This window comes from Zootoca vivipara, chromosome 10, assembly GCF_963506605.1.
Source record: "Zootoca vivipara chromosome 10, rZooViv1.1, whole genome shotgun sequence".
Classification (NCBI taxonomy): domain Eukaryota; kingdom Metazoa; phylum Chordata; class Lepidosauria; order Squamata; family Lacertidae; genus Zootoca; species Zootoca vivipara.
In genome coordinates this window covers 45051395-45077787 of record NC_083285.1, presented here as the reverse complement: position 1 = coordinate 45077787, position 26393 = coordinate 45051395, and the positions used below count along the sequence as shown (strand labels likewise).

At 46.8% G+C, this 26393-nt stretch overlaps 1 protein-coding gene across 2 annotated transcripts in view; it reads right to left on the bottom strand.

The window, feature by feature from the left end:
* Positions 1-25952, bottom strand: part of IL2RB (interleukin 2 receptor subunit beta) — a 38410-nt gene extending 12458 nt beyond the window's left edge. The window contains exons 1-8 of one of the 2 annotated variants that reach the window (XM_060279862.1): positions 25909-25952; positions 23597-23719; positions 16302-16416; positions 15325-15400; positions 13286-13391; positions 6303-6448; positions 5616-5787; positions 3521-3641 (exon numbers count right to left, since the gene is read on the bottom strand). In XM_060279862.1, the coding sequence (XP_060135845.1) occupies positions 3521-3641; positions 5616-5787; positions 6303-6448; positions 13286-13391; positions 15325-15400; positions 16302-16416; positions 23597-23719; positions 25909-25942 (893 nt within the window). In that variant the 5' untranslated portion in view covers positions 25943-25952. Of the gene's footprint in view, positions 1-3520; positions 3642-5615; positions 5788-6302; positions 6449-13285; positions 13392-15324; positions 15401-16301; positions 16417-23596; positions 23720-25675; positions 25886-25908 lie in introns of those variants that run through there. The other variant, XM_035127075.2, reaches the window with a different exon arrangement.
* Positions 25953-26393: the final 441 nt, after the last annotated feature.

Below are 26393 nucleotides of genomic sequence, written 5' to 3'. Positions count from 1 at the left end.
TTGCCCCCTCCCAGCGAGTGCAACAAGTGATGAACGACAGGGACGGGGTACGCATGCTGTTGAAGTGCCTTGTTAATCGTGCACTTATAGTCCACACAGATACGTACCGACCCATCAGGCTTGATGGGTGTTACGATGGGAGTCTCCCACTTAGCATTGTCTACGGGCTCCAGGACCCCTTGTGCAATCAGCTTGTCCAATTGTTCGTCGATCTTCGGCTTAAGAGCAAATGGTACGCACCGTGGCTTGATCCGGATGGGCGCAACTAATGGGTCGAGGCTAAACAATATGGGTGACCCCACATATTGTCCTAAGGTCCCATCAAACACTTCTGAAAACTCATTGAGGAGAGCGTCTACTTCTGGCTGTGAAACGTTGTGGATGCCAGTGACTTCCAAACCCAAGGACGCGAACCAGTCCAGTCCAAGCAGGCTGGGACGATTTCCATCAACCACCACTAGCTTCAGAGGGCCTGAAAAATCTTTGTAGGCCACCCTGAAACTGCCCACACCTACAACTGGAATGCTATTTCCTTGATAGTCTCTCAAGTGTAGGTGATGGGAGTCAGGTTGTCTCTTGGATACCTTGGGAACCAGTCTTTTGAGGGTGCTCCAAGAGATGATGGACATGGCAGAACCTGTGTCAACTTCCATTTCACAAGGTTTGCCCTCAACAGTCACAGTGATATAGATCTTCCGGCGCATTGAGTCTTTTGCTCGACCAACGATCCGCTCAGCTGCGCAGTGGCAGTTGGTTACGGCATGGCAGTTCTCTTTGACGGACCTTACTGATGACCTCTTTATTCCAGGTGATGGGGGCGTGTTTGCCGGTGTAGACGAGCGGCAGACCCTCGCAAGGTGACCTTTACGGAAGCAACGTCGGCAGATGGCGTCCCTGAAACGGCATTTGGATCGAGGGTGGTTACTGCCACAACCTGCACAGGCTGATTTGTCCGTTGTCTGCTGTTTGAGTTTTCTATGCTCCCACTTAACACGGCAGACATCATCCTCTTCTTCCGAGGAGCTCTCTGATTCACTGATTTTCCCATGGTGGACTGGGGTCAGCTTCCTTGGAACCGCTGGACTGTTGGCATTGCGAATCTCAACTGTCGAGTGCTTTGCCAGCTCCGCGGCCTGGGCTTCATCAATGGCCTGCTTGAGGGTGAGGTCTGGCTTGGCAAGTAGGTGGCGCTGCAGCTTTTCATCCCATACACCACAAACAATTCTATCAAGCAGGGCGTCATCCAAGTCTCTGAACTCACAATGGTAAGCAGCCTTCCTGAGAGCAGACAGGTAGTTGCTAATCGTCTCCCCCTCAGCTTGGTTCCGGTGATGGAATGCATGGCGGGCAGCGATCCTTGATACCGTTGGTGCGTAGTGACCCTTGAGCTTCTCTTTCAGTGTCTCCCAAGGCGTGGTCTGCACAGCAGTTGGTGCGACGAGAGCCCGAGCTGTTTCAAAAACTTCTGAGCCGCAGACAGTGAGGAAAAGGGCTCTCTTCCGATCGTCTGATTTGTGGTCTAAACCGTTTGCCTCGATGTAGCAATCAAAACGGGCCATATAAGACTGCCAGGACTCAGTTGCTGGAGAATATGGCAGTAGAGGCAGTAGCGAAGCCATGGTTCCCTGATGTCGACTGGATGGCGAAGGGATGGATGCTAGCCTCAGCAGTGATTCAGCTCTTAAGTGATTCCAGCTCTTAAGTGTTCAGCTCAGTGATTCAGCTCTGGCTGTGGCTTGCTGCATCCTGATCCCATCATCGTTGCCAGTGTAGAATAGTGGGTAAGAAGGATGAAGACACAGCTCTTAAAACAACCAGCTCTTTATTCTAGCTCTCAGTCAAGACTGAACAGCAGCTTAGCCGACTGGCTTATATAGTACTCAGTAACTTGCAACATTAACAAACTTCCCCTAGCTACCCAATCTGTGAACAGCACTCTCAATCCTTCATTTGCATGTTGTGGACCTGAGTGAGAACTGCAGCCACAGTGGGCAGGGTAAGAACTGCAGCCACGTTGGCCAGAAGGAGTACTGCAGTTAACTTTATACATAACACCCATTGTGGACCTGAGTGAGAACTGCAGCCACAGTGGGCAGGGTAAGAACTGCAGCCACATTGGCCAGAAGGAGTACTGCAGTTAACTTTATACATAACACAAAGCCAATCAGCCAACTGGAAAAATTCCTACTGGCCCCTGAATACAGGGGGCCCTAAAGAGGCAAAGCAATGTCAGGCTAAACCTGCGAAAGAACACGGCCGGTGGGAAGGGATTCGAATGCCAAGGCAAAAGTGAGTTTAAAATGGAGGACAGAAGCTTAAATGGGGAGCCCCTCCACCAATCCCAATACATGGATTTACATAACCACGCCCCCCATTACTCAGCATGACCTGTGGCCTAGGTCCCAGCCCCAAACCCTATATTAAATTTCTTATCAGCCCTACCACAACCCGCTTTATATTGGATGATATAAAGCGCTTTGGCAGGAGCTCAGACAGAGCAACGGGAGCTCACCCTGTCGTGCGGATTCAAACCACCGACCTTCTGATTAGCAAGCCCAAGAGGCTCAGTGGTTTAGACCACAGCGCCACCCATGTCCTTAATTATGAATGAAATCCAAGGACACACCATTCTCCCTCCTCCTCCAAAGCAACAACAGAAACAGAGGATTTGGATGACTCGGAACCATGTGAGATTTCTGACTTAGGTCTCAAAAATCCAGGGAAAACCGTTTTGTCACTTTTCAGGCTGGTTCTGCCCATTCAGCAGAGTGCAGCGGTAGAAACATGAGGCAGTGGAGAAGACAGACTGTACTCCTACAGACTGCAGGTGTGTGGAGGTATCATGTCTGAAGATTCACCTTAAGAAGAAAACTCCTTGCACGAAGAAAACTAAAGCCTAGGAGAGAAAGGTTCAAGATGAGTCCTTTCCTTGCTGAGCTAATTTTCTGCTTAGGAAGTGCTTACATCAAGGATCATTAAAAGTGGAATCTTCCACCTGCAGTCAGAAGCTACAGCCCATTCTACCACCTCATTCCCAGCACATGCTGTTGATGTGCAGATTCATGCAAGAAGTGACCATTATCACAATTTACAGGTGAAACTCGGAAAATTAGAATATCGCCGAAAAGTGCATTTCTTTCAGTAACGCAACTTAAAAGGTGAAACCAGTATATGAGATAGATGCATGACATGCAAAGCAAGATATGTCAAGCATTTATTTGTTGTAATTGTAGTTATTTGTCGTTAGGTGGGTCAATTATAATTGGAATGTAATTAATGAAATGTAATAGCGATGTTTATTTTTGTATTATTGTAACTATTTGTTTTATTACTGTGGAATTTCCAAAAGAGAGCATTTGTAAAAATTAAAAGAAAAATAAAAAAATAAAAAGTTGCATTACTGAAATAAATGCACTTTTCGACGATATTCTGATTTTCCGAGTTTCACCTGTAGCTGTTGGCTAAGGAAACATGGTTAATATACCCAGATGGCAGAGTCTGGAAGCAAGATCTCTGTTACCATTTTGATGCTGGTGATTTGCCCCTCAGGAAAATGGTGATGAAGAAGAGGGAGATGAAGAGGAGACTCCCCAAAAGGGTGAGAAGAACTGTCAGGAGCAGACTTGGAGACGGTGCATCCCCTAGAAAGAGGAGGAATTAGCCATTAATGGAAGACAGGTGATTCCCAACTGAACCAAAGGAACAGGTGTATACAAATCACCTCTTAAAATTATCCACCCTATTGGTGTGTAGAGACACAGAATTTCTCCAGGTGTGGGAGAAATTCAGCAACCCAGGGTTGGTTGTTAGCAATGCTTGTTTCCTAAGATTCTTTCTGCACGTGGTGCTGCAACTGGGTTGTCAGGCTAGCCCCTTTCCTACAACCTCCACAGTGTCCCAGATTATTGTCATTCCAGGGAATTGTGAGGGAAGAAGGGAGGTGGAATGGTTGGCATTAACACACACACACACACACACACACACACACACACACACACACCCCTAAAGTGGAGAATATTCAGAAAAAAGTTCTGCAAAGTGGCATTATTTTCTCTACGGGGTTAGAAAAGAGAGAGCAATCTCAGAATTTTTCTCTGAAAAATGTTTTCTGGGAAATGTTGGCTCAGCCTTCATCCTCAGATGGAGTGCATGGATTTAAGGATGTACAACTCAATGCATCCCTGCAAGTGTTGGTCTCTATTCAACAAAAAAAGTGGAAGGGAATCAAATCAAATCAAATTTATTGCAGCTTTAAGCTCATAAAGAAGAGAATATTTATATATTGGTGGCTGAAGCACTTTGTGTAGTGCTGCCTTGAATAATTAATAGCAAATAAAATTTGCACTTTTATTTTGTTGCTCTCCCCTTGCGAACATACACCTTGATAACCTCTAAAGTGTCCCAGGATGGCTTTCAGGTTAAAAGAAGATATGTACAACAAGAAAAAAAATTGAGAAGGGCCTAAAAATGGTATCTATAGAATAGGAACAGGGGACCTGTGGCCTTCCAATGTTGCTGGACTACAACTCCCATCACCCCTGACTGCTGCATCCTATTTTATGGGCAAACACAGAAGGTTTTTTTTTGGGGGGGGGTGTTTAATTTCAGCAGGGGGAGACTCAGGGCAAGGGATCCAGTGGGCGACAGAAAATGCCCCATGTAGACAACATTGCTGTAGTAAGTATGCTCAGGCCTGCAGCCTACAAGGATCAAAAAAAAGGTTTGGAAATGCATACTTTGAAGGGGGGAAATGTATAAAATTACACTTTTAAGCATGAATCTTCACACAGTTTTTTTTTTAAAAGCAGTATCTCAAATTAATGTCTGAATGAGACTGAACAGACTTATGGGTGATCTCATGTGAACATAGGCTAAAAATAGCCTGATTTGCTCATTCCTAGAGTGGCAGGCTGTATGTGCAAAGGCCTCTGATAATGCAAGATGTTTTTACAGTGACAGCTACATTAGTCAGATTACAATGTTATAAATGTGTTGTAACACAGTGGCACCAGATGGCACTGCAGAGCTGAAATCTCAACTCAATATCTTCCATTGTGAGCTTTAAAACAGGTTTCTTTTTCAGAGTGTTTTCAGAGCGTTTTTTGAATAGCTGTGTAGATCTAGCCAGAAAGGAAAGTACAGTGGTACCTTGACTTACGAACGACTCGACAACCAAATTTTTCGACTTATGAATGGGGCTAATGGCTGCACGCTTACGAATGTCTCGACACCCCAAGGAAACCGCGGCGGTTTTAGATAGGGATTTTCCGACTTACGAATTTTTAGATAGGGTTGCTTCGACTTACGAATTTTTCCGTTTCCAATGCATTCCTATGGGAAATCGTATTTCCAATGGCGTTCTTTGACTTACGAATTTTTTGACTTACGAAGGTGCCTTCGGAATGGATTAAATTCGTAAGTCAAGCCACCACTGCATATGCGTTTCTCGGAGATTTCCCCTCCCCCATGCTCCAGTACATAGATAAACTCCTGATTACATGCTCAGAGCCTGTTTGACACTAAGTCGAACCCCACCCCCAAATTGATAAAGGCTTTGGGGTCCTTATCTGTTCCATTTTTCAAATATCCTACAGGCTTTGTTCTGTGAGCCTTACCTTTATGGGTCGTCCATGTTACAGGCACGCTCCATTTGCTCCATGTGCTATTGTAAAGTGCTGTGTTCTTTTTTACCTTCACACGAACAGCGGCCTCATAAATTGTGTCCGGAGAAAGAGTCTCAAATTTCATCCACCTCTGATCCTGAATATTGCTGCTGATTATGTAAGCCTGCAAAGTCAAAGATGGGGAATGATTTCAGACCGTGTGCACTCCTTGATTATACACCACATGTTTGTGCATGGCTGCCCTCTAGGAACATAAGGAGAACCCTGCGGGATCAGGTCCAGCATTCTGCTCTCTAGTCCAGCATTCTGCTCTCACAGTGGTCAGCTAGATGCCAAAGGAGAGCCTGCAAGCAGGACATGAGTGCCCAGCAACTGACATGCAGAGGCATATTACCTCTGGCAGTGGATGTAGTTCATGGATAGTAGCCATTGATAGCGGGGCTCAGCCTCCTGCCACCCAATATTGAGGGGGCTGAAGTACCTTCCTCCCCCTATAGTTGGCGCCCCTGCATTCTCAAGAGGAGGTAGCATTTCTGCTGCACCTCTAAAATGTATCACTTTATTGTTTTGGATCTTGTATTAAAATGGCTTTCTGGGTCCACGGAAAGGAAAGTGGACTGAAAAAGAATAAACCAGATCAAATCTTTACCATCCCTATAGATGTCTCCTCACACGCACCTTGCTAGGATCTTTTTTTTTATACCGTATTTGGTACTCCACCTCATCTTCTAAATAATGTGAGAGAGCACAGAGTTTCCAAGTTAAATTGTAGGAAAGCTTGTCATCATTTTCCATTTGGACGTTGCAAGGAGACCGCAGTCGAACTGAAGAGAACAAGAGAGAACCAGCAGGTAACATTAACAACGAAACTGCTGAGGTGGGCACACATTAACATTTGCTGTGCTTCCAATGCTCTCCCATCGCTGACTTTTGAATCTGTCTACACGTGAAGTTACCCACAACACAGAGCTATCCTGTCGCTTCTCAAGAAATGATGTTGTTTGGTGCCTTTTCTCTGAAACCAGCTTCAATCTGAAAGAAAAACTTGAGCCGCACCCACTTGGCAGTTAAGCTGACATGTGTGCATTTGAGACAGCCATTGCACATGTGTTGATGACACCTTCATGATTGAGAGTTCAGGGGGGCTGCAGGGGCAGGGAAATCCAACAGGTAATGTGCACCAGGTGAAGACTCTCTAGTGTATAGAACAGCATGCAAATACCAACTTGAAATGCAGCATTTTAAGCCTCTACTATGTGCCTTAGCCAAAAGTAGCGATGAATGAATATTTCCATTTCAGTTCTTCTCAGTTTCTCCTTTTTCTAATCTTCAACTCAGCTCTAAACAGTTCCATGTCAATTTGCATTAGAAAAAAATTACCCTCACGAAAATCTGCTAGCAATTAAGTGTGCATTTCTCCTACGATACAGTACGCATTGCCACATACAATTTTTCCTAATACATACATTTTTTGCAAGCAGTTTCCCCTAATCCAATGCATTTTGTGTCATTTTCACACACACATGCAATTTAAGAAAAAATTGTATATCTTAAAGCAGTTTGCTAAGACTATAAAATATTCTCTTTTTAATGTGTTTTTATGCACCTTTCCTACTAATATACACAGTTTAATGCATTTCTAGGGGGTTGAGATCTGCATCTCAAAATGTGCAGAAGTACAAATTTCTAAGGTTTGCTACACAGAATCATAGAAACGTAGAATTGTAGAGTTGGAAGGGACCTCTGGGTCATCTAGTCCAATCTCCTGCAATGCATGACTCAACTAGCTCATACATGGCAGATGACCATTCGACCTCTGCTTAAAGACCTCCAAGGAAGGAGAGTCCACCTCCATTCTACTGTCCAACAGCTCATACCACCAGAAAGTTCTTCCTATGTTTAGTCAGAATCACATTTCTTGTAACTTGAAACCACTGATTCAAGTCCTAGCCTCTCAAGCAGGAGAAAACAAGCTTGCTCCACCCTCCATGTAACAACACCCTTTAGATATTTTTAAATGGCTCCCCTATCAATCTCCTCTTTTCCAGGCTAAACATACTCGGCTCCCTCAACCTCCCTCATAAGCTTGGTTTCTAGACCCTTTATAATCTTGGTTGCCCTCCTCTGGCAGATGTTCAAGCGTGTCAATATACCTCATAAATGGTGGCACCCAAAACTAGACACAGTACTCCAGGTGTGGTCTGACTAAAGCAGGATAGAACGGTATTATTACTTCCCTTGTTTTACAAAGTGTAAGTTAGGTAGGTTTGCATTAAAATGCAAGCTGAACTGAATGAACCTACGACATTCCATATGTTGCTAAGTTAAAGGTAAAGGGGACCCCTGACCATTACGTCCAGTCGCAGACGACGCTGGGGTTGCAGCGGTCGTCCGCAGACAGCTTCCGGGTCATGTGGCCAGAATAACTAAGCCGCTTTTGGCAAACCAGAAACACCATTTACCTTCCCGCCACAATGGTACCTATTTATCTACTTGCACTTTGACGTGCTTTCGAACTGCTAGGTTGGCAGGAGCTGGAACCAAGCAACGGGAGCTCACCCCATCGCAGGGATTTGAACCACCGACCTTCTGATCGGCAAGCCCAAGGCTCAGTGGTTTAGACCACAGCGCCACCCACGTCCCTATTAAGTTACAATACCCATAATACTCAGTCATTGGCTATCTTGGCTTGGGATGATGGAGGTTGGAGTCCACAGTTTCCCAATCCTTGTAGCAGGGTTTGTTGTAGCAGTAAGCCCCAATCTCTCAATGAAAATGGGCCTTGCTCCACTCTTCTCTGCGTGACTGTCTCACAAATAGAAAATCACAGCCAGTGGTGGAGCAAGCCCAGGTGGGGCCAGCTGCCCGCAGGGAGGAGCGAGCCATGGCAGGGCGCTCCGTAGGGCCTCCAAGGAGTCTGTCTGCCTCCTCCCACTCAGCCGCCCTACAGCTGAGGGGGAGGCGGCGGGCAGACCATTTGGGCAGCGGGAAACCTGTGCTCGCCCAAGCCACCACGTCTCTCCCAGGAGAGACGCGTGGCTCAGATGCGTTACAGGCCCCAAGGTGAGTGCCACCCGGCATTTTGTCACCCCCCTCAGTGGTGATACCCGGGGCAAACCACCCCTACTGCACCCCCTTCCTCCGCCCCTGATCACAGCTACAATGCCTGCAGTGAGACAAACCACATTGTCCTCCCATCTAACTTACACCTGTCACTCATTACTGGAGGAACAATAAATGGAACATATTTGCAGGCAGGGGAACTGAAAGAACAAAGTGTTTGTTGCTGTACAGTCAGGAACCAAAGCCACACTCCCTCTGTTTCTGTTGGGGGTGGGTCCCTTTGCAGGAGTCACAGCTGTAACAGCTGTAGGGGAAGGGGAGTGAAAGAGAGAGGCATTTACCATTTACATTGCTCTCCCTTTTGACTTAATGTTTATTTATGAAAGCAATTTATAGACCACATTTTAAAAAATTTTTTTAAAAAATATAGCAGGGGGGTGGACAGCATATAGAATTACAATGAGATAAATAAAAACACCAATAAAATGTGTAGAGAGAAACATAAGGAAAGCCCCGCTGAATCAGGCCAGTGGTCCATCTAATCCTGCATCCTATCAGTGGCCAACCAGATGCCTGTGGGAAGCCTGGAAGCAGGACCTGAGCAGAAAGCACTCTCCTCTCCTGTGGCTTCCAGCAGCTGGTATTCAGAGGCATTACTTCCACTGACAGTGGGCATAGAACATAGCCACCAGGGCAAATAACTACGTATTCTTTGGCAAAAGAGCCCTGCCCACCTAGGAAATGAAAGAGCTGAATGCTTGTTGTTGCGTGTTTAGGAGCCAGTGCGGCCCATCTTAAAGGAGTCACAGCCATAACAGGAGTAGGTTTATTGGGTTTGTTGTGGCTGATAATCAGAAGTTCCTCCACCCTGGCCATAGTATCCTGTCTGTCTCATTTACTGTCAGTTTGACGCCCAAGAACAGGAGATCTGATGGCGGGATAAGATACCACATGAAATGACAAGATGGAAGATGTGGTTGGGCTCAGCCCTACTCTTATCTTTGACACAAGTTATATGGGCTTGGTACACACACATTGTCCTTTCCTGACCTTGATGACTGCTAACGTCAAGTTAGTTACAGATAAAGCATCTCTTCTTTGCAACCTTATTTCGGCGCTACTTGGAAGGTGGTGGACTCTTGTCCATTGGAGGCTTTTAAACAGAGGAGGGATGGCCGTCTGTAATGGGTTCTTTAGTTGTGATTCTTGCATTGCAGGAGGTTGGATGAGATGGTCCTCTGGGTCCTTTCCAACTCTAAAATTCTATGATGCTACTTGCTACGGCTGAGAATTCATCCATCATTAACCTTGCCCTGAGGGTTTAGGTGTTGTGTGGCTGTTGCTTTCCACGAGTCTTTCTAACAGCAACTGCATTCACACAACCAAATCCTGGTTTAATAATATAGGAGCACAGAGAGCAGCCTTATACTGAGACAGACCACTGGTCCACTTAGCTCAGTATTTTCCACGCTGATTGGTAGTGGTTTGGCTTTCAGGCAAGTGTCTCTCCCAGTTCTATTTGGAGATGTGACCTTCTGCATCCAAGGTCTATGCCATACCATGGGCGTAGGCAGGGGGGGCAGGAGGGGGCAATTGCCCCCCCCCTAGAAGCAGGGCCACTGGCCAGCCTGCCCCACTGCCCGCCCGGTGCCGTCTCCCTTTTCCCTGGCTGGCTGTGGGGCGGGTGGCGGGAAAGCACCAGAGCCGCGCAAAGCGTTTGGCTGGCTTTCCCTCCCTCCGCCCCACAGCCAGCAAGGGAGAAGGGAGACGTCCCTTCTAGCCGGCTGGCTGTGGGGCGGGCGGAGGGAAAGCCAGGCAACCGCTTTGCGCGGCTCTGGGGCTTTCCCTCCACCTGCCCCAGCGATTGCAGAGGGGGAGGAGGGGATCGGAGCAGCCCGATTTTGGGCTGATCCTGGCTCCCCCTCGTCCCTTCCGATCGCGGAGGAGGAGGAGGGAGTCGGAGCAGCCCGATTTCGGGCTGATGCTGGCTCCCCCTCGTCCCTTCCTATCGCGGAGGGGGAGGAGGGAGTCGGAGCAGCCCAATTTCGGGCTGATCCTGGCTCCCCCTCGTACCTTCTGATCGAGGAGGGGGAGGAGGGAGTCGGAGCAGCCCGATTTCGGGCTGATCCTGGCTCCCCCTCGTCCCTTCCTATCGCGGAGGGGGAGGAGGGAGTCGGAGCAGCCCGATTTCGGGCTGATCCTGGCTCCCCCTCGTCCCTTCCGATCGCGGAGGGGGAGGAGGGAGTCGGAGCAGCCCGATTTCGGGCTGATCCTGGCTCCCCCTCGTCCCTTCCTATCGCGGAGGGGGAGGAGGGAGTCAGAGCAGCCCGATTTCGGGCTGATCCTGGCTCCCCCTCGTCCCTTCCGATCGCGGAGGGGGAGGAGGGAGTCGGAGCAGCCCGATTTCGGGCTGATCCTGGCTCCCCCTCGTCCCTTCCTATCGCGGAGGGGGAGGAGGGAGTCGGAGCAGCCCGATTTCGGGCTGATCCTGGCTCCCCCTCGTCCCTTCCTATCGCGGAGGGGGAGGAGGGAGTCGGAGCAGCCCGATTTCGGGCTGATCCTGGCTCCCCCTCGTCCCTTCCGATCGCGGAGGGGGAGGAGGGAGTCGGAGCAGCCCGATTTCGGGCTGATCCTGGCTCCCCCTCGTCCCTTCCTATCGCGGAGGGGGAGGAGGGAGTCGGAGCAGCCCGATTTCGGGCTGATCCTGGCTCCCCCTCGTCCCTTCCTATCGCGGAGGGGGAGGAGGGAGTCGGAGCAGCCCAATTTCGGGCTGATCCTGGCTCCCCCTCGTCCCTTCCTATCGCGGAGGGGGAGGAGGGAGTCGGAGCAGCCCGATTTCGGGCTGATCCTGGCTCCCCCTCGTCCCTTCCGATCGTGGAGGGGGAGGAGGGAGTCGGAGCAGCCCGATTTCGGGCTGATCCTGGCTCCCCCTCGTCCCTTCCTATCGCGGAGGGGGAGGAGGGAGTCGGAGCAGCCCAATTTCGGGCTGCTCCGATGTGGCCCCGCCCCCGCCCCGCCCCTGCCCTTGGCCCCGCCCCTTGCTCCCCGCCCCTTGCCCCCCCTGATTTTCATCCTGGCTACGCCCCTGTGCCATACCAATGTGTTACAGTCCTTCCCTGGGTATCTGCACAACTAACTTGCACCCACACATAGTCCAGCTGCTGCCACTTTACTCCTTCCACCGCCCAAGTAATGAAATAAACCCGGAACCTGCAGTAAAACCATGGTTTCTTGTTATGTGCTAATTGGAAAAGTACAGCTATTGGTTTCTAAACAAGCCAGAATTTGGAAACCTACTTCTATGTAATAGGGTAACCCGGATTGAATTAGGACTGTTTATATAGACTTGCCGACCGTAAAAAGGGCCTTGTGATTAGAAGGGTTAATAATAGAAATATGGTTTTGACTGAGATGGGGAGTTCTTAGAAGAGAGGCGTGGGTACAAGGAAGAGAATTTTTAGTTTAGTAGATTAAGAATTTTATAATATGAATTAAATGAATACGTATGTTTAAGGTAGAAATATAATATGTAAGGAAAGAGGAGTATGATGTTGTCATAGATGATAAATATGTAAACTATAATGAAAAGGATAATTATAGAATTTTGCTTTAAAATTTAAAGTGTATAAACATGTTTAAGATAGAAAGAAACAATGTTAAGATGAGGATTAGGAAATTGCCAAAGAGAGTATAAGATGAACCACAGGAAGGGGGGCTGAGGAAGTCAACCTACAATGTCAGAAAAGATGAATGGTTTTTGAATTATCGTATATGTATGTTTTTGTTTTTGTGTTTTTAATTATGTTTGTGTTAATGTTTTTATTTGTGTATCTTGTTTTTTTCTTTTAGGTATTGGTTGGGGTTGGTGTGTTGGTGATGTTTTGTTTTTATATGTTAAAACACACACACACACACACACACACAAACACACACATATATATATTGGAAACCAACTTTTATTCCCTGGTACAAAGCTGGCTTCTGGATCTGGATTGTTTGGAAGCCATTAACCATAGTTCCCAGTTTTCATGTAACCATGGTTTCTGGTCTGTGCAAAGGAGGAACAAAGCTGGAGTAAAGGGGCTGTGAGGAGATGCATAGAGCTCAACCCCCAGATTTGATCATATGAACCAAGACAGGGCACAGCCTTGGTTGTATGTGTGAATATATATTTGGGTTTCAAGGACAGTTTGGGATGTATAGCTGCCCAGTGGGTAGTTTGGGATTATAGCTGCCCACAATCCATTACAATGGATTGTGAAGCATCACAGTGGCTTCCTAGAAGATGTATTTTGCCATCCAGGCAAGATTATTTGTCCTGAGATGAACTCATCTCCTATTAGCCACAGCTGAACACCAAACTGGCTGTGTAGAAGCTGTCAAATGAGAGCTCAGGTGCAGTGAATAGGAAAAGGCATGATATCAGAGTAGTCAACATGGTACCCTCTAGATGTCGATGGACTCGAACTCCCATCCGTCTGAGTTAGCATGGGACGAGGGGAGTTGTAGTCCAGCAACATCTGGAAGGAACTTTGTTATATGATCGAAAAAGATAGCACAGTGCATAGCGTCAAGAAATGTAGGCACTTTAAACTCACGGTTCTGAAAAGGACACATCCTTTGATTCTGCATCCACGTCCAGTTCTTCCCAGTACGGCAATACACTTGCACAAGAATAGTGTGTGTAATAGTCATGTCAAATTTCTGAAGACAAATAAAAACATTATTGTGATCATGGTCAGTTATACTATCATTAGGGATGTTGGAAATAATAGTTGGAAAGGCTGTTATCTATAATTTGAACCCATCAGCTGGTGAGTCAAAAATTCGTCCTACACCTGCTCACCCCATCACCCAGCTTCACAAATGATAAGTGGAAGTAGCAATGGGTAAATGTGTCACTTTTGGTCTTTCTGTTTCTCACTTTCCCAGTTCAGTTTTCCACATTGCTTCTCTCCCCCCCCCCCCAAAAAAAAGCCTTCATGAAAATTAATCAGCACTTTAGTGTGAATTTCTCCTAATACACACATTTTTATACGTAATTTTGCCTAACATGCACATTTTTACAAAGCAGTTTCCTATAATATAATGTTATTTTCATGAATACATACATAGAATCAAAGAATTTTAGAGCTGGAAGGGACCCTCAGGGTCATCTAGTTCAACACCCTGCAATGCAGGAATATGCATCTGTCCCTTATGGGGATCGAACCTGCAACCTTGGCATTGCCAGCACCACGCTCTAACCAGGTGAGCTATCCCATTTCAGTTTGTGCTTTATTTTGGAAAGTGCAAATCTTTAAAAGTGAAGTTGTTATCATCATCATCATCATCATTCAATGGTGAGTTGCTTTATTATGACTTTGTACCCTTTAGTAATTTTATGGATTGTGATTGTAAGGTCCCTTAAGGACCACTCTCATTGCAGAAAGGCAGCATATAATGTAACAGATAGATAAAAAATAAAACACATATCCTAGGACTATTAGATTAGTTTTCAGGCTGCAGTATAGATATATCCATAGAAGAATGGTGTGAGGCAGCTGTGGGGAATCTTTGGCACTCCTGATGTTGCTAAACTACAACTCCCATCAGCCTCACCTAGCATGGCCAATGGCCAGGGATGATGGGTTTTGCAGTTCAGAAACATCTGGAGAGCCAGAGGTTCCCTGCACCTGATGTAGGAGGAATATCAGAGGAATGCTGCCCCCTTTTCCTCCCTCTTCCAAGGAAGAAGGAGATAACCAAAACAACATGGAGACGAGTAATGATGGTATAACCTCTGGTTCCCTACATCCCAACAGCAAAGAATTTTGAGTTATTCTCTACTGCTGGGGTAGAGATTTCAACTTTACGGCACAGATGCTCACAAAGGGAAAACAGACTAAAATTGTAGCAGAATCTAGGGCAGGCATAGGCAAACTTGGCCCTCCAGATGTTTTGGGACTACAACTCCCATAATCCCTGACCACTGGTCCTGTTAGCTGGGGTGATGGGAGTTGTAGTCTCAAAACATCTGGAGGGCCAAGTTTGCCTATTCCTGATCTAGGGCATGGGTAGGCAAAGTAAGGCCGAGGGGCCAGATCCGGCCCAATCGCCTTCTAAATCCGGCCCACAGACGGTCTGGGAATCAGCGTGTTTTTACATGAGTAGAATGTGTCCTTTTATTTAAAATGCACCTCTGGGTTATTTGTGGGGCATAGGAATTCATTCATCCCCCCTCCCCCAAAAAATATAGTCCGGCCCCCCACAAGGTCTGAGGGACAGTGGACTGCCCCCTGCTGAAAAAGTTTGCTGACCCCTGAATTCTAGGGGCACTTGAAACAGGGCCGGCTCTAGGGGAAGGCTGGGTGGTGTGGGGCGCCAGGGCGCCAGGCTGCCAGGGGGTGCCTCGTGGCGGAGCCATGCAGCAGCCGCACTGTGCCCGCCCACTAGCCGCGGCAAGAAATGGGGCGGGGGCGCCGGAGCGATCTCCGCACCACGGCGCCTGGGCGCCCGACATGCTTAAGACGGCCCTGACTTGAAATACTAAATTATTGCAGCAAATGTATTTTCAAATTACTGTAATGAAAGCAAGAAACAGCTTCTCCTCGTTAGGTAGCCTCGTTAGGTAGCATTTTCTTAGTAGATTACCCACCGAAACGTTCAGCTCACAGATCCTGTTGGCTACACCTTGCAGTTGACATGTCTCCGGTCCTTTGTACCTGTCAGACCTGTAAGAAACAATTCCTGTGAGGTGCTCAGCTCCTCAAGCTTCACGTTTGGTGGCTCTTTCATACATTGTAAGGCAGGGCATTGTGCATTACAGTAGCCCAATCGTGAGGATAACCAAGACATGAATCATAGCAACCAAGCCAAACCTGCTATGGCTTGCTCACGTACCCAAGCCTTGACATGCTCTTGTTGTCAGGCAATAAACCATTATGTGTTTATTGAACCAGTTTAAGTGCTAAATGATTTCTTAGAGGTTTCTTAGAGGTTAGGGAGGAGCTGCTATCTCCCAATATGCTTTTCCAGCTGTCCTTAAAAATACTAAAAGCACAGAGCAAATGATAAGGGATATTCGAAACAAGTTGGAACATTTCCTCAAACAGGTGGAATAGCATAGAGTTCTGCAATAACTTTCAGAGGCAAACATACTGTAAATATTCTTTGCAATAACAGTCTTCTTTGGCTCTATCTGCACCACACATTTAAAGTGTGTAACATTAAAGAGCAGCGCACAGAAATGCCGTTTACCTTCCCGCCGGAGCGGTACCTATTTATCTACTTGCACTTTTTGGCATGCTTTCGAACTACTAGGTTGGCAGGAGCTGGGACCAAGCAACAGGAGCTCACCTCATCACAGGGATTCGAACCACCAACCTTCTTATTGGCAAGCCCAAGAGGCTCAGTGGTTTAGACTACAGCGCCACCTGCATCCCAGTAAGAGGAATAGGAGTCTCCTAACAAGTCTCAGCACCCTTTACAAATCACAGAACTAGTGCAGACAGGGCATGAGCTAAAAGGCAGCATATGATCCTTAAAAACAAAGACTGAAGAGGGGACAATAGTCCTGATAGAACAACAAGGCTGTTCTTTATCATTCATAAATATATTTCACTCATTACTCACGTTGACTCAAGTTGAACCCTGAGCTGGCATTGTGCTTCAGTGATATTTTTCATCGGGGTCCAAGTGCAAGAGAGAATCTCCACTGAGTCATAAAAGCAACTGAGACTCGAGGAATCTGTTAATGAAAAGGTGAGACTAAATAGCATGGAGTTTCATTTGATGCTCTGTGAAAAATACTGAGATACTGTAGGTTATTCTGTTTGGGGAGTATAAGCATGGTTTCACACAAGCTCAGAGAATTACTTTCATTTTGGGGCATCCTTTGGCTGACTTTTGTGGCCCACCTAGACCTTAAATACAAGCAAGGGCACCATCTTTTCCAACCAGAATTCCCTTGTCTTGGGGGGGGGGAGTAGGCTGCATGTAGAGGTCCTCCTAACCCAGGCATCTCCAGACTTCGGCCCTCCAGATGTTTTGGACTAAAAATCCCATCTTCCCTGACCACTGGTCCTCTTAGCTAGGGATCATGGGAGTTGTAGGCCAAAACATCTGGAGGGCCGCAGTTTGGGGATGCCTTTCCTAACCCCTGGTGTTAAAATACAGCCAGGCTAGCTTCCTGTTGGGGTGATAGCCTGGGTTATGGGCCATTCAGGAAAACAAAGGAAAGGAGTTCTGTATGAGATGGCAAATGGGTGGGGTCCCTCCTTCAACTCAGAGATAGTTAGAAAGATGAAGCCAGAGTCTGGAATTGAGTGGCAGTGATGTGAGCCAGAAGCAAAGCAGCAAGCCTGAGCAACATTTGATTTCTTTTTGAATCCAAGGCTCCAGCTATGGGAGAAACAAGACTCTCTGGTGGTGCTTAGCGGCATAGCTAGCTGCTTGGGTGCCTGGTGCAGGGGCATGTCCAGGGCCGGCTCTTCATAGACCCCCGGTGGCGCAGTGCACCATGGCGCGGGGCTGGTAAGCTGGGCGCCGGCCTGGCAAGGAGGGCGACGCCGCGCGGAAACCAATTGCACCCTGTGAGGGCGGGGCGGGCGGCGGAGCGATCTCCGCCCCTCAGCACCAGGGCGCGCGATCTGCTCAAGACGGCCCTGGGCATGTCCTGCAGTCAGGGGTGGGGTGAGCCACCCATGGGGGTGGGGCGAGCCTCTCTGACGCTTGGAGACTCTCCGCCGGCTCCCCCTCAGCTGTAGAGCAGCTGAGGGAGAGGCAGTAAGCAGATGCAAGTCCCATGCTGCAATTTCAGGCAGCGCAGAACCTGCAGGCTCCTAAGCCACCATGTCATTCCTAAAAACTTTTGTGAACCCATTTTTTTTAAAACCCTCATTTTGTCACACACACCCCTCAGTGATCACACCTGGGGCAGGCCACACACCCCTGCACCCCCTTCCTCCGCCACTGGGGGTGCTAATGCTGTGAGACCCTTCAATCATAGGCTCAGGTTGTATATTTGTGCAAATAAACCGCATATCATAAAGACACCACAGTCTCCACTATGCCTCAATCCAAGAAGAAACACAAACCCTGGGTGAGCACACTGCTCAGAGATTGGGGTGGTGTGCAACAATTTGCTTCTCAAAAGGGCTTGTCAGAGACATGTACAACAATTTCATCTATTTATGATATGGTGCTACATGCACCCCAATCTCTAAGCAGTAATGGAAGCCGGGATCTCTCTTTCAAGAGGAAAGTTCACTTCAGGTTAAGTACGCTTCAGGTTAAGTATGGACTTCCAGAACCAATTACACTCATACTTCGGGTTAAGTACGCTTCAGTTTAAGTACTCCATGGACCCGTCTGGAACGGATTAATCCACTTTCCATTACTTTCAATGGGAAAGTTCACTTCAGGTTAAGTACACTTCAGTTTAAGTACTCCGCGGACCATCTGGAATGGATTGATCCACTTTCCATTACTTTTAATGAGAAAGTTCACTTCAGGTTAAGTACGCTTCAGGTTAAGTACAGACTTCCGGAACCAATTGTATACTTAAACCGAGGTACCACTGTACATACAAACTGAGCATAAGGTTCAGAGTATTAACACTTCAACAGCTCTCGGTCCCCCATTAGGGTTCTGGAGGTCACCAAAGCCACTGATTTGGATTCTCACAGAGAGCATATCAGGCCTCTACATATTCCCTATTCCAGCTGCAAGAGGAGAGTGGTTTTTATTCATATACACACAGCCAGGAGAGTCACACTATAGCACAAGAGGGACCTTCCAGATGTGGAAACCCTAGGGAAGTGTTGAACAAAAACGAATAAATTGGAATGATGTGTGGACGGTTCTGCATAATGCCACCACTAATGCAATATTATTGTGTCAATGCCATTTTGCAACATACATCTGCAAAACCCCACAGCAGCCTGGAGGGGCTGTATATGAGGGCACATTATACTCAGACAGGAACCTTCCTCCAGTTACTTAGGGTGTCACAGGACTTGCCTTCAAAGTAATTCCATTCATGTATCTTGCAAGGGAGATAATATATGCATGCCACAACAGAAGTCAAAGTGTTACTTTGGCTCCAATTATATTATATGGTGATACAACTCACAGTTTATTATTCTGCCCGTTTTATCTTGACCCATGAGAAAAATGGTTAGCATACATCTTTCAATAGTGGGTGGATCAAACATCTAACAAGATTGTGACAGAGTGATTATTAGATACAGTAAACCAGTTTTATAGAACTTATTATATGGTGCTGTCATTTGTCACAGGTGCCAAGAAATCACATGCACATTTAAAAAATGCATTTTATTAATGGCTTTTATAGAGTTGAGTTGGGACCCAGGTGGCGCTGTGGTTAAACCACTGAGCCTAGGGCTTGCTGATCAGAAGGTCAGCAATTCGAATCCCTGTGACGGGGTGAGCTCCCGTTGCTTGGTCCCAGCTCCTGCCAACCTAGCAGTTCGAAAGCACGTCAAAATGCAAGTAGATAAATAGGAACCGCTACAGCGGGAAGGAAAACGGCGTTTCCATGTGCTGCTCTGGTTTGCCAGAAGCGGCTTTGTCATGCTGGCCACATGACCTGGAAGCTATACGCCGGCTCCCTCGGCCAATAATGCGAGATGAGCGCGCAACCCCAGAGTCGGTCATGACTGGACCTAATGGTCAGGGGTCCCTTTACCTTTACCTTTAGAGTTGAGTTATATGAGCAGTGAATATAGTAGATATGGATTTTATCAATGACGTATTTTTGAATGCTATTGATGTACATCATATATTGTCAGTTGTTAATTCTGCAGAATGAATTAAGTGATGTTTGCAAAGGCCTTTGGCTATATACAACAAATTTTATTACTATGGTAGGGGTGTTTGGGGCTTTTCCACCTTCAAGGAAACACTTCCCACATTAACTGGACTGCTGAAGAACTCCTGCTGTGGAACTTCAGTGCATGACAGAGAATTTTGGGGCCTGCTTTCTGGCACATTTGGGGAAACCTAAAGAAACCACTCTGCATATTCTGATACACATCAGTCTGATCCTCACTTCCCTGGCCAGCGCGTGGATTGGAACACAGAGGTACCTCTAGTTAAGAACTTAATTCGTTCTGGAGGTCTGTTCTTAACCTGAAACTGTTCTTAACCTGAGGTACTACATTTTCCCAGTAGTGATGTATGGAAGTGAGAGCTGGACCATAAAGAAGGCTGATCGCTGAAGAATTGATGCTTTTGAATTATGGTGCTGGAGGAGACTCTTGAGAGTTCCGTGGACTGTGAGAAGATCAAACCTATCCATTCTTAAGGAAATCAGCGCCGAGTGCTCACTGGAAGGACAGATCCTGAAGCTGAGGATCCAATACTTTGGCCACCTCATGAGAAGAGAAGACTCCCTGGAAAAGACCCGGATGTTGGGAAAGATGGAGGGCACAAGGAGAAGGGGACGACAGAGGATGAGATGGTTGGACAGTGTTCTCGAAGCTACGAACATGAGTCTGACCAAACTGCAGGAGGCAGGGGAAGACAGGGGTGCCGGGCGTGCTCTGGTCCATGGGGTCATGAAGAGTCGGACATGACTAAACGACTAAACCACAACAACCACTTTAGCTAATGGGGCCTCCCACTGCCGCTGGCCCACTGCCACACGATTTCTGTTGTCATCCTGAAGCAAAGGTACTATTTCTGGGTTAGTGGAGTCTGTAACCTGAAGCGTATGTAACCTGAGGTACCACTGTAAAGCTATCCAGCTCACTTTTCTGAAGGCTGCAACTCAGTTTTCAGTTCAAAAAAGGGATATCGAAATATGTTTTTAAATGTATATTTTGAGAGAAAATACATGTTCTATAGCTAGTTAAATAAAAAAATATATGTTGTGCTTTGTTTTTAAACAATTGTAGCTTAATGTGAAATGGATTTATGGGGGAACACAGTAGAAGCAGTAGAAGTGGTGAGGCAGAGCCTTTGTACTTTGAAGTCAGAAGCTAGCAGCACGCTTACAGAAGCAAGATGGCTAAAGCCGGGGATTCAGATCAAACACCCAAGAGTTTGTGTCCTTTGTTAAATGACTCCAATTATGCAACGTGGAGTGTTAAAATGGAATGTGTTCTTATCCGGCAAGGACTTATTGAGTTGATTCAGAACGCACCGCCCGTTTTGCCAGGCCAAAGGTGGTTGAATCGCAACGCACAGGCAAGGGCAACAATAGTTCTGCATTTGGACCCATCACAGCTGGTTCATATTCGGAACTTAGATAATGCTTATGATGTTTGGACTCATCTTCGGGACGAGCACCTGAGGTTGCGCGCCGGATCAACAACATTATTCTTTCAGAGATTAATTAATTTGCGTCTGAAGGAGGGAGGAGACTTGAGAGCCCATTTGCATCAGATGCGTCAACTACGCCAGGAGCTAGCTGACAGAAACGTCAATTTGGATGACGACATTTATTGCTTTACAGTGCTAAATAGCCTTCCCAAGTCCTATAATGCTATTGCAGCCCAGCTGGGGGCTCAAGACCCTCAGCAAATGACTGCAGCAGGAATTTATGCTTCATTGCTTAATGAGGAGGACAGGACCCACGCACAGGCGGAGGCCAACGGGGAGCGCGTCTCACCCTCACCTGGTGCATCTGCAGAGACTGCACAAGCCCTTAAAGCTGTGGTCAGATGCCAGTTATGCAATATTCCTGGGCACACAGCCAAGACATGCAGACGACCCCAGAAGGACTCAGGAAGTCAACAACAGGCTTCTGGGCCTAAGGGGCGAGGCAGCGGCGGTAGCGGCAGCAGCGGCGGCGGCGGCGGCAGCAGCAAGGGCCCTACTGCACGCAAAATGCTTGTAATGCTCACTCAGCTTGATGACCAAGACGACGACGGGTCTTATCTGATCATAGATTCGGGATCTTCGCACCATCTAGTGAACGACAAGAGACTGTTCCAGACTTTCGAGAAGCTGGACTCCATCGTGTCACAGGCAGATGGCAATTCTTTGAAATCCATTGGAAAAGGAACTATTTTTCTGAAATCTCTAAATTTGAGTATCAGTAATGTGTATCTTGTTCCAGAGCTGAAGCAAAACCTTTTCAGTGTTTCTCAAATTGATGAGAAGGGGTTTGAGCTGTGTTTTCACAGGGGCACCTGTATGATTTCTAAAGATGGAGAAGTTCTTTTAAAGGGACACAGAGACAAAGATAACCTTTTCAGATTATCTTATGATAAAAGTGATGCATGCTTTAATGTTGTTGATGATTGTTTGACAGGTCCAGAGGAGCCTAAGCAGACAAAGAAGCAACCAAGCAAGAAAGGTCTAACACGTTGTTTCCAGATCGTTTCTGCTGGTGTTTTTGGTCCTATGCCGAAGTCCCTTGGCAAGGCCAAATACTATCTTCTGATAACTGACCACTTCTCTAAGTATACGTGGTTTTATCCTCTGCAAAAGCCTCAGCAGGCTATTGTGAAATTTTCTGAATTTCATGCTAAGGTTGAACTGAAACATGGTTGTAAAATTGAATGTTTATTGACCAATGACATTCCTCTTTTTACTTCACAGGAGTTTCAAGCCTTTTTTGATGACAAAGGCATTCACCACAAGTTTGCCAAGACCCAGGCAGCTTGGGACAAAAGCTTATGTTTTAAGGTTAACACTGAGTTAGTAGCAGGCATGCAGGCGCAACTGCTGAGTTCAGGATTGTCTGAACAACTGTGGGCTGAAAGCATCTCATTTTTCCTTTACCAGTGGCTCAGACAGGTTCCTAAAGGACAGAAGCGTTCTCCTTATGAGATTCTGTTCCAACAAAAGCCTGATGTGAGCAACACTAAGGTTTTTGGAACCAAAATGTGGGTGGCTTCGCTTGAGGGCAAGCCAGTCCAAGGCATTCTATTGGGTTTTGAGGAAGGTCAATGCAGAGTTATGTTGCATTCTTCCAATGAGGTGATTCTTACTCAAGAGGTAGAACACACTCCTGCGCCACAAGAAACATATGTTCTTGATGAATTTACCATAGGTGCCAATGATTTTGATGCTTCCTACACTGACACAAGTGGTAGTGATAATGATTCCTTTGCTGAAGGCTCTACCCCGAGTAGCTCTGACACAGGGGAGACAGTCATACACAAAGGAACTCATGCTGTTTTTAACAGACCATCATCAGATGATGAGAAAGTGCTTGAAGCACTAGATCCACTGTTTACCATTGGTATGAGTTCTCCCAAAAGTCCTGCAGGGGAGGATCTCAGTAAACAGGATTTGCACCTCTCACGCAGGTCTGAGAGGATTAGAAGAGGACCCAAGAGGTATTCTCAGGAGTTTGCCAACACAGCAATTGCAAATTTAGCTGTGCTTAGAACTCCAAAACAGGCAGCAGTCACACAGGCTAAGCCACAACAACAGGTTGTCAAACGCAACACTGTTTCTGTCAACAGAGCAACTGCTCTGGTCCCCTGGAAGCCAAAGCTGGTCAATCCAGTCTCAGAGAGTTCCACAGCAGGAAAGTCTTATTTTGTTTATGACAACTGTTTGTTTACTTCTCTTAATGATGCTCTCACATTTGCATCTTTTTCCATTTCAGGATTCAGGGGAGATGTTAGCATAAATCCTCTGCATGGCACAGATGCTGCATGTGGATGAATGTTTACTTTATGTGATTGCTGTAACTTTCCCACACAGGAGCTCAAGCTGTAACCTGATCTCCTGTCATGTGATGTTCTTTGTTCTCTTTCTACTTTCACTTTCTTCTAAACTGGAGAGTGATGGCTGAACACACACTCTCTGAATAAACGTAGATTAGCACCTACGATTGTTTGCTGTCTTCCTTACCGAAGCCAGTGGCAGTAGTAAGAATATTGGTGATTTACACCCCAATATTCCAACAGAGCCATCCTTCCAACATCCGTGTCACTGCTGCTTACCTGGAGAAGGCCCATATGGGGCAGGCTGCAGACATGGTGCAGACATATCGATGAAGGCCATCAAGACTGAAAGAATGTAGAGCAGTGCTGGAGGGCTGGTCTTCATGACTGCAGAGTGAAACACTGATGGAGAAGAAGTGGCAATCAAGATGGAGTCCCAACAGCAAGCATACATATTCCCAGTGCTATTTTTCTAGAACTCACCATGAACACCTCCCTTATTCTCTTAGAATGGCAATGGCACCCACCTGAGAGGTGCCAAAACTGAGTTCTGGCGAGTTCTGACTGAGAAAAAGCCCTGCAGATTTATTTGTTAGGGACCAGTCCTACCACTGGGCAGCATGAGACAATTGCCTCAGGTGGCAGGTGCTGGGGGCCACAGCCCTCCTGGCTATTCCTCCTTAATCCCCTGTCCATTCCCCTCTGTTGAAGATCAGAGCTGGGACTACTCAGCCTTTTCAGCTCTGCTGGCTGTTCCACTGTTGGTTTTGAAGTAAGATTTATCTGCCAGTCCAGTTCCCTTCTCTATATTGAATGAGGTGGCAGTGTCAATTTGCCTTTTGCCTCGGACAACAAAATGTCTTGGTGCAGCTCTATGCTCCGTGAAAGGGACTTGACACACACACACACACACACGCATGTTAAACAGATGTGAAACAGCAAAATACTATGGCCCATACTTTCCTTGGGTTTTCCCTTGACCCCAGATTATCAGAAGATGACATTACTCCAATGATTAGGCCGATGTTCATTATATCTCCTTTCCTGGATGCATTTCTCAGTAATTGTAGACTAATCAGCAGTGGTAACATTTAAACTTGGAGTGGAAGATTTCACAATCAAAGGCTGACTCAGAATGAATGGTTCAACACTGCTAAGAGCTGTATTCTCACAGGGAGCAAGTCATGCCCGTGTCCCTTATGGATTTAGGTCCAGGACTCCAGCGTTTCTTTCATTCACAAACACAGATCTATTGGCATAATATCCAGCCAGGCGATCCTTTCTACAGAGGAGAGTCCTGCATTGGAAGAACTTCAGAAGACAACCCCCTGTTTGTAGGGTTGTCTGGTCCATGTCAAGCTTAAAGATAAAGAAGCATAAGAAGAGAGAACAACAGCCTTGATCGTAGAATCATAGAATTGTAGAGTTGGAAGGGACCCTGAGGATCATCTAGCCCAATCCCCTGCAATGCAGGAATATGTAGTTGTCTCATATGGGAATCGAACCTGCAACCTTGGCATTAACACACCACACCCTAGCCAACTGAGATAGCAACGCAGTTGGCACATGAACAGCAGACTGAGCAAGCATACAGGTCACCTGGACCTAGTCCTCCAAGCTATGGTGAGATGTATTAGATTATCATATTTCTGAATCTCCATTTATACATATAAACAGGGCTTTTCTTCAGCCAGAACTCACCAGAACTCAGTTACGGCACCTCTCAGGTAGGCGCCATTGCCATTATAAGAAAACAAGGGAGGAGTTCATGGTGAGTTCCAGCACCTCTTTTCTAGAAAAATAGCACCGCATATAAATTATACATGCATACTTTATGCAAATCTGTATCCTCTTTTCTTTCTTTTTGGTGACGTGTAAGTGGCCACCCTACATTAGCAAGAAAGGGGGTGAAAATTATCCCCAAGAATTCAGCCACAGTATGTCAGAAAGCTGGAGCATTTGCTTACCCAGCTGGTATTCAGTCAAAGTTGTGACTAAGTCCCCTTGAAATAAATGGATAAAATGAATTTTTGTTCGCTTAAGTCTCAGTGCTTCCAGTGGTATCTGTAGCACAATCGTACACATTATTTACTCAATGAGGTTTACCCACTAGCGAGTGGAGGACCTAGGTCTTTGCTTGGCAACTCCCCAGCCTCCCCTAGGCAGGGGTCCCATGAAGTTAAGAGCCTTTGGAGATGGGACCAACTGCACGGCAGGTCTCCTTTTGTGCATTGCCACAATAATTAAACAAGCATTCTCAGCCATGCCGAACCTGTCAGATCAAAAGCTCACTTGAAAAGCTTTTCTCTCTTTAAGTCATCCCTACGCAGAGAACTGTTTAATACCTATGTACTTTACCTGGCTGTAAAATGGTCTCTTCGTCTCGCGGTCTCATGAGTCAGGTTGGAGTTGCCATGCCAAAGGCTGATTGCCCAGTATACCCCGCTATGAGGACAGCTGGTCTGGAATTCAGCCTGCTGCAGTGAGACCACTACCCTACAGAGTAGACCGTTGATGGCATCGGAAAGGCGCGAGTTGTCAGCAGACAGCGAACTAGCTCCCTCTCATACTCACTCATTTCTGGTACTTACTCTCTGACACAGGAAACTGCAGCTCCTTTGCCATCTCAGAGCGAGATGAGGCCCCGAAGTATCAATAGGGCTCGCAAGGCCAACAGTGAGAAAGCCCCAGACCACACCACATCCCACTTCCTGATTCGTAAAGGTGATGTGTACGGGTGGGGAATTGAGTGTCAAAAAAGCATCGAGCATAGAGTAGACTGAAACGATTGATAGATAAGAGACAGGCCTCTCCCCCCATAGCCCCCTGTCAGCCTTTCATGGCCCTGGCAAGGGAGAAGGAGCCTCAGTCATACCCTAACATGAGCCAAAGGCCTGGAAGCCCTTTAGCTGGGCTCACTGCCAAGACAATACTGTCTGGGGGCTCTGGAAGTCTTCTGCCTCAAGCCTTTGTCCATCCTTGATTAGTTCAAAGTCCATCTAGTGATTGTGGCCAACCACATGCCTCTGGGAAGCATGCACATAAAGCACAGTGCTCCTGGCCATTCCTTTCTGTT